The 9,435-nt window shown below is 57.5% G+C and overlaps 1 protein-coding gene across 1 annotated transcript; it reads right to left on the bottom strand.

The window, feature by feature from the left end:
- Nucleotides 1-2,696: 2,696 nt before the first annotated feature.
- Nucleotides 2,697-8,641, bottom strand: PGC (progastricsin). Its single transcript, XM_064399192.1, has 8 exons — nucleotides 8,212-8,641; nucleotides 7,409-7,526; nucleotides 6,492-6,610; nucleotides 6,053-6,252; nucleotides 5,087-5,209; nucleotides 4,860-5,004; nucleotides 3,923-4,021; nucleotides 2,697-2,874 (listed from the first exon to the last, which is right to left on the bottom strand). The coding sequence occupies exons 1-8, from the start codon at nucleotides 8,488-8,490 to the stop codon at nucleotides 2,722-2,724; spliced, it is 1,236 nt and encodes a 411-aa protein (XP_064255262.1). The 5' UTR covers nucleotides 8,491-8,641; the 3' UTR covers nucleotides 2,697-2,721.
- Nucleotides 8,642-9,435: the final 794 nt, after the last annotated feature.

Here is a 9,435-nt window from a genome sequence, read left to right as displayed (position 1 = left end):
TGGGACAACACAGGGGGCTTGTGGAGCTCCTTGCACCACAATCCTAAATCCCTTTGGACCAGGATCCTGTATCCCTTTCCTTTAGGAACGCAGGGGGATCGTGGAGCTCCTTGGACCAGGATCCTGCTTCCCTTTGCACCACGATCCTACATCCCTTTGGACTGGGATGACAGGGGGATCATGGAGATCCTTAAACCAGGATCCTGCATTCCTTAGTACCAGGATCCTGCTTCCCTTTTCTTCAGGAACACAGGGGGATCGTGGAGCTCCTTGCACCACGATCCTAAATCCCTTTGGACCAGGATCCTTCTTCCCTTTGGACTGGGACCACTGGGGATCATGGATTTCCATGCCCCAGGAAGGAAATCCATGGAAAATTATTTCCATGGAAAGGAAAAATCCATGGGAAGGAAATTCCTTTCACCCTCCCGACCCCGCTCAGCGCCTCTGACCCCCAGACCAAACACGGGACTGCGATAAAAAGCCAATAAAAAGCCAAACGCTGTCGTTATCGCCCAGTTAAAGGATATTTTCTTCAGCCCCAGCTCCAGCTTTCGGGAAAACAAAGGCACAGCCACACACCCCTTCCAGCAAGTGGCAATTCCTGCTGCCGCTGTTCTGGGAATGGGCAGGAGCGTTCCAGGTGCCTGCAGACCTGCTGCCAGACCCAAGCTTTTGGCCGTGGAACGATGCTGGGAATCCTCAGAAGCTCGGGAAATCCCCACAAGGCTCCTGCTGGCTCTGCCGTGGCCTGGGCAGGTCCTGCAGGGACAGCAAAGGGGACAGCAGAGAGCGGCAGGGACGTGGGCAGCCTTTGCTGTCCCCTCCTGCCACCACCGCCCTGCTTCCAGCAGAGAATTCCCACTCCAGAGGGAAGAGGAGGAGGAGGAAGAGGAGGAGGAGGATGGGGAATGCCCTTCCCTGCTGTCCCTGCCTAATCTCAGCTCAGCCTGTGTCAATATTTTGACTCAAAGCTCGGAGCACTTTGTGTCCTTCCTTCCTTCCCCCGGGAGGTGACAGAGCCCTGAACGGAGCGAGCTCCGGTGATAAAGAGCTGCTAAAAATCAACTCTGGATGCTGGGAAAGAGCGGGGCCACCCCACCTCCCCCTGCCCGGGGTGTTCCCCATCCCCTTGGGCCACACCTTCCCCAATTCCCGATATTCCAGTGAAGTTTTCCAGGCTGAGCAGCTCCATTTTGGGGCTCAGGGGTCGTTTGGGTGTCGTGGCTCAGCTCTGGTGATAAAGAACTTCTCAGAAACTCTGGGAAAGAGCGGGGCCACCCCACCTCCCCCTGCCCCGGGTGCTCCCCATCCCCTTGGGCCACATCTCCCCCCAATTCCCGATATTCCAGTGCAGTTTTCCAGGCTGAGCAGCTCCATTTTGGGGCTCAGGGGTCGTTTGGGTGTCGTGGCTCAGCTCTGGTGATAAAGAACTCAGAAACTCTGGGAAACAGCGGGGTCACCCAACCTCCCCCTGCCCCGGGTGCTCCCCATCCCCTTGGGCCACATCTCCCCCCAATTCCCGATATTCCAGTGCAGTTTTCCAGGCTGAGCAGCTCCATTTTGGGGCTCAGGGGTCATTTGGGTGTCGTGGCTCAGCTCTGGTGATAAAGAACTCAGAAACTCTGGGAAACAGCGGGGTCACCCAACCTCCCCCTGCCCGGGGTGCTCCCCATCCCCTTGGGCCACACCTCCCCCCAATTCCCGATATTCCAGTGAAGTTTTCCAGGCTGAGCAGCTCCATTTTGGGGCTCAGGGGTCGTTTGGGTGTCGTGGCTCGCCTCACAGCCTCAGATTTCCACTTGGATAACCACAGGGCTTTGGCAAAGCTTTTCCAGCTCGGGGGCTTCCCCTCGGAGGTTTCCCGAGGGCTGGAGGTGGGCACTGCTTTATCCCAGGGCCTGGAGCTCATCCCAGCACCTTCCTTGCTGGAGCAAGGAATTGTGAGCCACGGAACCCCTCAAACCCCGGAGCTCAGAGACCGTTTGGTGTTATGAATAGAAAGTTATAATTTTTTTTAGGTTGCAGAGTTAAAAACAAGTCAGACCAGTTGCTGTGAGCTATTTTCACTCCTAAAGAGGAGTTCTTCAATTACCTGTTAATGGCTGGTGATTAACCATTGTCCCCCTGATGCTGGCCGCTGGCCAGGGAGGGACACGGGACAGACCCTCCAGGTGAAGGGAATAGCAGTGACATCAGAGAATGCAGATGAGAAATGCATTGCACCCCGAATTTTTACAGTTTTTCCCAGGAAAAACCCCTAAAATCACGACCCAACAGGTGACCTAAGTGACATCAGGATGGGAGCGCAGTCCCGTACCTGCTTGGACCCTTTTTGCTTCTCACCCTAACCTAAAAGATGCTGATTAAAGAGATGCCCCGAGGTGTTAGACAAAAAGCCAGGAATCTGCGACTCTCCCTGAGGACGGAATCCCCAGCTCTGCCTGCAGACCAGGACAAAGCTGCATCACCCTCCTCCTCCACCGTGTCGATTTTTCCCCACCTGAGCTGATTCTTCTTAATAAAGGCATTAAAAAGGAGAAAGATCTCCTGCCCGTTTATTTCATTTGGGATGGCAGGGTTTATTCATTATTTATTTATTATTCCGGGATAAATCCGCGGGCACACACACACACACAGATCCCGAGGGATGGGGACGGGAAGGAGCAGAAATGTCCCTGGGAATGCCGTGGCACTGCGTGGGACAGGGATTTGCCTCCTCTAGGCCGACAGGGCGAAGCCCACGCGGTTGTTGGCCATGTCGAAGACGGTGTAATATTCCTTCAGGAAGACGTTTCCCAGGATCCAGAGGGGCTGCCCGTCCTGCGAGGGCAGGTAGGTGACCTCGATGGCCAGGGTGCAGTAGCCATTGCTCTGGGGGGGAACAACGGGGGGTCAGCACCTCCAGCAGCGCAGGGAGAGCAGCGCTGCCGGCCACGGAGCCGCGGGCTCTTCCCGGTGCCGGGAACGCTCGGGATGTTCCCGGTGCCTCGGGAATTCTTGGGATGTTCCCAGTGCCTGAGGGACTCTTGGGATGTTCCCAGTGCCCCGGGAATTCTTGGGATGCTCCTGGTGCCTTGGGAACTCTTGGGAATTCTTGGGATGTTCCCGGTGCCTCAGGAACACTCAGAATGTTCCCGGTGCCTCGGGAACACTTGGGATGTTCCCAGTGCCTCGGGAACTCTCAGGAACTCTCAGGATGTTCCCAGTGCCTTGGGAATTCTCTGAAACTCTTGGGATGTTCCCGGTGCCTCAGGAACTCTCAGGATGTTCCCAGTGCCTCGGGAACACTCGGGATGTTCCCGGTGCCTTGGGAGTTCTTGGAAATTCTTGGGATGTTCCCAGTGCCTCAGGATGTTCCTGGTGTCTGGGAAACTCTCGGGAACTCTTGGGATGTTCCCAGTGCCTGGGGAACACTTGGCAATTCTCAGGATGTTCCCAGTGCCTCAGGAATTCCCAGGAACTCTCTGGATGTTCCTGGTGCCCTGGGATGTTCCCAGTGCTTGAGGAACTCTCAGGAATTCTTGGGATGTTCCCGGTACCCAGTGATCCCTGGGGATGTTCCCAGTACCCGGTGATCCCTGGGGAAGTTCCCTGTTCCTGGTGATCCCTGGGGATGTTCCCTGTTCCCGGTGATCCCTCAGGATGTTCCCGGTTTCCGGTGATCCCTGGGGATGTTCCCAGTTCCCGGTGATCCCTGGGGATGTTCCCGGTGGTCCCTGGGATGTTCCCTATACCCCGTGATCCCTTGGGATTTTCCTGGTACCCGGTGGTCCCTGGGGATGTTCCCAGTTCCCGGTGGTCCCTTGGGATTTTCCTGGTTCCCGGTGATCCCTGGGGATGTTCCCGGTTCCCAGTGATCCCTGGGGATGTTCCCAGTTCCCGGTGGTCCCTCAGGAACCCGGACCAATCCCACACGTACGTTCAGGACGTAGGCGGCCGGGGGCAGCGCCAGGCGGGCGCCGCCGATGCCGAAGGTGATGGGGGGCATGCTCGGGGTGTCGCTGCAGTCCACGGCGTACTGGGGGACACAGACACGGGGTGGTGGCACGGAGGGGACACGGGGGACACGCGCTGTGCCCCAGCTGTGCCACAGCGCGGAATCACGGGATGGTTTGGGTGGGAGGGAGTTTAAAGCCCACCCAGTGCCACCCCTGCCACGGCAGGGACACCTCCCACTGTGCCAGCGTGCCCCAGCCTGGCCTGGGACGCTGCCAGGGATGGGGCAGCCACAGCTGCTCTGGGAAATCCATCCCAGCCCCTCCCACCTCACAGGGAGGAATTCCTCCCCTGCATCAACCCTAAATTTCCTCTGCATCAACCCTAAATTTCCCCTGTATCAACCCTAAATTTCCTCCTTCCCTGTATCAACCCTAAATTTCCTCTGTATCAAACCTAAATTTCCTCTGTATCAACCCTAAATTTCCTCTGTATCAAACCTAAATTTCCTCCTCCCTGTATCAACCTTAAATTTCCTCCTTCTCTGTATCAACCCTAAATTTCCTCCTTCCCTGTATCAACCCTAAATTTCCTCTGTATCAACCCTAAATTTCCTCCTTCCCTGCATCAACCCTAAATTTCCTCCCTTTCAGTCCGAAGCCATCCCCCCTGGTCCTGTCACTCCAGGCCCTTGTCCCACGTCCCTCTCTGGTTTCCCTGTAGCCCCCTCAGGCCCTGGAACGGGCTGTGGGGTTTGCACACAATGTTCTCCTCTCCAGGCTGAGCATCCCCACCTTGCTCAGCCTGATGTCCCCTCGTGCCCCTGTCACCCCGCAGTCCCCTTCCCTGCAGTGCCACGTGAGTTTTGTGGGACCTGGTCGAGCCCAGGGCTCTGATTCCCCCCAAACCCCCACACTCACCCCGTAGCTGGTCTCCTGGGCTCCCAGCGCCTCCAGGACGCTCTCGATGTACTCCTGGGGCACAGTCAGCAGGAATGTCCCCGTGTCCACGATGGCCTGGCAGCCCTGGCTGCACCAGCTGGTCACTGACTGCCCGATGGCAACCCTGGGGGGACAACGGGGACAAGGACGTGGCTCCGGGCCCCTAAAGCATCGAGGCTGGAGCAGGGGGTACAAACAGCACTCACTCCTCAAGTGCCACCTGCCAGTAAAGCTTCTGTGTCACCGGCGCCCAGGTGATGTCCCCCTGGAAGAGCCCGGGGTCGATGCCCCCGAGGATGAGCTCGCCCCCGTACTCGTAGCTGGGCTGGCTGCGAGGAGACAGAGCCACAGCAGCAGGGATCAGGGGTGCTGAACGGGGGATGGAGGGGGACAAACCCCCAGGGAAGCCTCGGGGGGACAGGCAGGGGACAACGGGATGTGCAGATAGGGGACACTGGGATGTGGGGCAGGGGACACCAGGGTGTGAGGACAGGGGACACCAGGATGTGCAAATAGGGGACACCAGGACCTGAGGGCAGGGGACATCAGGACATGCAGATAGGGGACACTAGGGTGTGAGCACAGGGGACATCAGGATGTGCAGGCAGGGGACACCAGGATTTGGAGATAGGGGACACCAGGACGTGAGGGCAAGGGACACCACAATGTTAGGGCAGGGGACATCAGGATGTGCAGACAGTGGACACCAGGACGTGAGGACAGGGGACACCATGACATGCAGGCAGGGGACACCAGGATGTGAGGGACACCAGGACATGAGGACAGGGCACACCAGGACGTGATGCACACCAGGACATGCAGGCAGGGGACACCAGGACATGAGGGACACCAGGACATGCAGGCAGGGGACACCAGGACATGAGGGACACCAGGACATGAGGGCAGGGGACACCAGGACATGAGGGACACCAGGACATGAGGGCAGGGGACACCAGGACATGAGGGACACCAGGACATGAGGGACACCATGATATGCAGACAGGGCACACCAGGACGTGAGTGACACCAGGACATGAGGGACACCAGGACATAAGGACAGAGCACACCAGGACATGCAGACGGCACGCCAGGACGTGAGTGACACCAGGACGTGAGGGACACACGAGGGCAGGGCACACCAGGGCGTTCAGAGCGCCCTGAGGGGCTGTCACCGTGAGAAGTAGAAGCTGAAGAGGGGCTGGGCCAGCTGGCCCTGCTGCAGCATGCCCGCCAGGGCCGTGGCCGTGCCCCCCACGGCCAGCGAGGGGAAGGCCATGCCCAGGATGCCGTCGAAGTCGGCGAAGTAGAACGGCTGCGTGGGCTCCTCCTGGCTCAGCCCCAGCTCCTGCCCCGTCACGGTGATGCTCTGGATCTGCAGGGGAAGGGCATGCCAGGGCAGCCAGGCTGAGGCCACTTGGGTGCCAACAGCACCAGGCACAGGGGGAAATTGGGGAAAAAAAACTGGATTTGGGTTAAAACCCGGCCAAAGGGCAGCTGGAGGAACAAGGGTGGCAGTGAATATTTTCTATCCATGTGCCAGGGTTTGTCCAAGCCCTGAGGCTGCTCCTGGCGGGCACCAGGCAGGAGGGCAGGCTGGCACGGGGCACTCACCCTGAGCGTGTCGGAGCCCAGCAGGATGGTGACGGAGCCGCTGCCGTAGGACACGGTGAGGGACTGGCCACTGGGGCTGAAGGTGGCCGAGGCACTGGCCTTGAACTTGGCGTGGTTCACTGGGGAGGGAGAAGAGGGAAAAGCCTGGGCACGGGGGTACACTGGGATTTCACTGCTGGGTGCTCCAGTGGGGTAATTCCCAAGAATCAGGTCCTGTTTTGCACTGGGATTTCAGTGCTGGGGGCTCCCTTGGGATAATTCCCAAAGAGCAGAGCCAGTTCTGCATTGGGATTTCACTGCTGGATGCTCCCTTGGGATAATTCCCAAGGATCAGGTCCTGTGCTGCAATGGGATTTCACTGCTGGGTGTTCCATCAGTGGGATTTCACTGCTGGGTGCTCCAGTGGGGTAATTCCCAAGAATCAGGTCCTGTTTTGCAGTGGGATTTCAGTGCTGGATGCTCCATTGGGATAATTCCCAAAGAGCAGAGCCAGTTCTGCACTGGGATTTCAGTGCTGGATGCTTCATCGGGGTAATTCCCAAAGAGCAGAGCCAGTTCTGCAGTGGGATTTCACTGCTGGCCAGGGAGCACCCTGAGATTCCTGGGATGACCAGGGAGCACCCAGAAGATTCCTGGCATGGTCAGGGAGCACCCCTGGGATTCCCGTGGGGGTCTGAGGGCTCTGAGCTCCCCAGGGAAGGCACCAGCCCCCCCAGATCAACACCCAGGCTCATTTTTTGGGCTGGCATCGTGATGTCCCCAGCATGGCAGGGGAAGGACGTGCAAGAACAGGGACAAGGACGTGGCTTGGGGCACCCAAACCCATCCCGGGGGGCTCTGAAAGGCACCGAGCGGGGGTAATTTGTGCTAATTAGTGAGCACTAATCACTCCTAGGAGCAGGAATGGCTCTACTCACAGCAAGCAGGGCTCTTGCAGTCCGTGGAGGGCACCCACAGGTTGGAGGAGCCAGTGTCAAAGAGCACCAGGAACTTCTGCGGGGGCTCCCCGATGCTGATCTCCCCAAAGTAGGAGGACTGGAAAAAAAAACAGGGAATTTTCACTGGCCACGGGCTCAGGGTCCCCCCCCCGGCATCCCCCAGCCAGGCTGAGCTCTCGTCCTGCCTCTACTGCCCCCCAAAAATGAAATATTGAATAATTGTTGTGGGTTTGTTTCATACAGAAAAGCTTGGCCCTTTGTGGCTGGGGGTAAACTTCTTTGAGGTTGAAAACAGAAGTTAAAAGAGTGGGGAAAAAAGCAATTTAAGGGTGGGGGGAAAGCAATTTAAGAGTGGGGAGAGAACAATTTAAGGGTGGGGGGAAGAACAATTTAAGGATGGGGGAAAACAATTTAAGGGTGGGGGGAAAAACAATTTAAGGGTGGGGAAAAAAGCAATTTAATGGTGGGTAAAAAAAGCAATTTAAGAGTGAAGGAAAAACAATTTAAGGGTAAGGGGAAAGCAATTTAAGAGTGGGGGGAAAGCAGTTTAAAAGTGGGGGGAAGGCAGTTTAAGAGTGGGGAAAAACAATTTAAGAGTGGGGGAAAAGCAGTTTTAAAGTGGGGAAAGCAGTTTAAGAGTGGTGAAAAAGCAGTTTAAGAGTGGTGAAAAAGCAGTTTAAGAGTGGGGAAAAGCAGTTTCTCACTCCCGGAGGCTCGGGGTGCCCAGGCTGCTGTGGCAGGGGGAAGGAGGAAGCACAGGCAGGGGACAGGGGGACACTCACATCCAGGTGGTTGGCTATGGGCTCCCTCACCACGAAGCCCTGGCTGGGCTGGTATTTCTTCACCGGGTCGGATTTGATGTGCTTCAGGAAATCGTCCAGCACCCCGGCTGCCCTCATCTTGTCCCGGATGGACAGGCCTTTCTTCAGGCTGATCCTGCAGGGCAGGGGCAAAACACAGCACAGCAGGGGAGAAGGAGATTTCAGTGTTTTCAAAGGCTCGGTTCTCTGGGCTCCTCTGAGACACGACAGGAGCTCTGCAGATCCCCAGGAGTTCTCCATGCCCCAGGAGCTGCTCTCCACATCCCAGGAGCTGCTCCCCAGGTTCCAGGATCTCTCAATGCCCTGGATCTCCTCTCCACATCCCAGGATATCTCCATGCCCCAGGATCTGCTCTCCATGCCCAGAATCTCTCCATGCCCAGGCTCTCTCCATGCCCAGGCTCTCTCCATGCCCCAGGATCTGCTCTCCATGCCCAGAATCTCTCCATTCCAGGCTCTCTTCATGCCCAGGCTCTCTCCATGCCCTGGATCTCCTCTCCATTCCCAGACTCTCTCCATTCCCAGACTCTCTCCATTCCCAGACTCTCCATTCCAGGCTCTCTCCATTCCCAGACTCTCCATTCCCAGGCTCTCTCCATTCCCAGACTCTCTCCATGCCCAGACTCTCTCCATTCCCAGGCTCTCTCCATTCCCAATCTCTCCATTCCCAGGCTCTCTCCATTCCAGACTCTCTCCATTCCCAGACTCTCTCCATTCCCAATCTCTCCATGCCCAGGCTCTCTCCATTCCAGGCTCTCTCCATTCCAGGCTCTCTCCATTCCCAGGCTCTCTCCATTCCCAGGCTCTCTCCATTCCCAAACTCTCCATTCCAGGCTCTCTCCATTCCCAGGCTCTCTCCATTCCCAGGCTCTCTCCATTCCCAAACTCTCCATTCCAGGCTCTCTCCATTCCCAGACTCTCTCCATGCCCAGACTCTCTCCATTCCCAGGCTCTCTCCATTCCCAGACTCTCTCCATTCCCAGACTCTCTCCATTCCCAGGCTCTCTCCATTCCCAAACTCTCCATTCCAGGCTCTCTCCCTGCCCAGTCGCTGCCCCGGGCCGTGCCCCCCCTGCAGACCCCGCATTCCCAGCACCTCCCCATCCCCGCTATCCCTCCTCCTCCTCCCTGTCACCCACCTGACCGCCCCCTCGGCCAGCTGCAGACACGCCAGGACCACCGGGAG

This window comes from Passer domesticus, chromosome 25 (genome assembly GCF_036417665.1).
Source record: "Passer domesticus isolate bPasDom1 chromosome 25, bPasDom1.hap1, whole genome shotgun sequence".
In the NCBI taxonomy this organism is placed as follows: Eukaryota; Metazoa; Chordata; class Aves; order Passeriformes; family Passeridae; genus Passer; species Passer domesticus.
This window is presented reverse-complemented; position numbering and strand designations above follow the sequence as displayed.

Excerpts from the sequence above, each read along its gene's own strand:
- PGC (XM_064399192.1), bottom strand. The coding sequence starts at position 8,490 with ATGGAGAACTCCTGGGGATCTGCAGAGCTCCTGTCGTGTCTCAGAGGA. Across the intron at positions 7,527-8,211 it reads CCATAGCCAACCACCTGGAT|TCCTCCTACTTTGGGGAGAT; the intron begins GTGAGTGTCCCC and ends TTTTTTTTCCAG. Across the intron at positions 2,875-3,922 it reads CGGCCGCCTACGTCCTGAAC|AGCAATGGCTACTGCACCCT; the intron begins GTACGTGTGGGA and ends GTTCCCCCCCAG.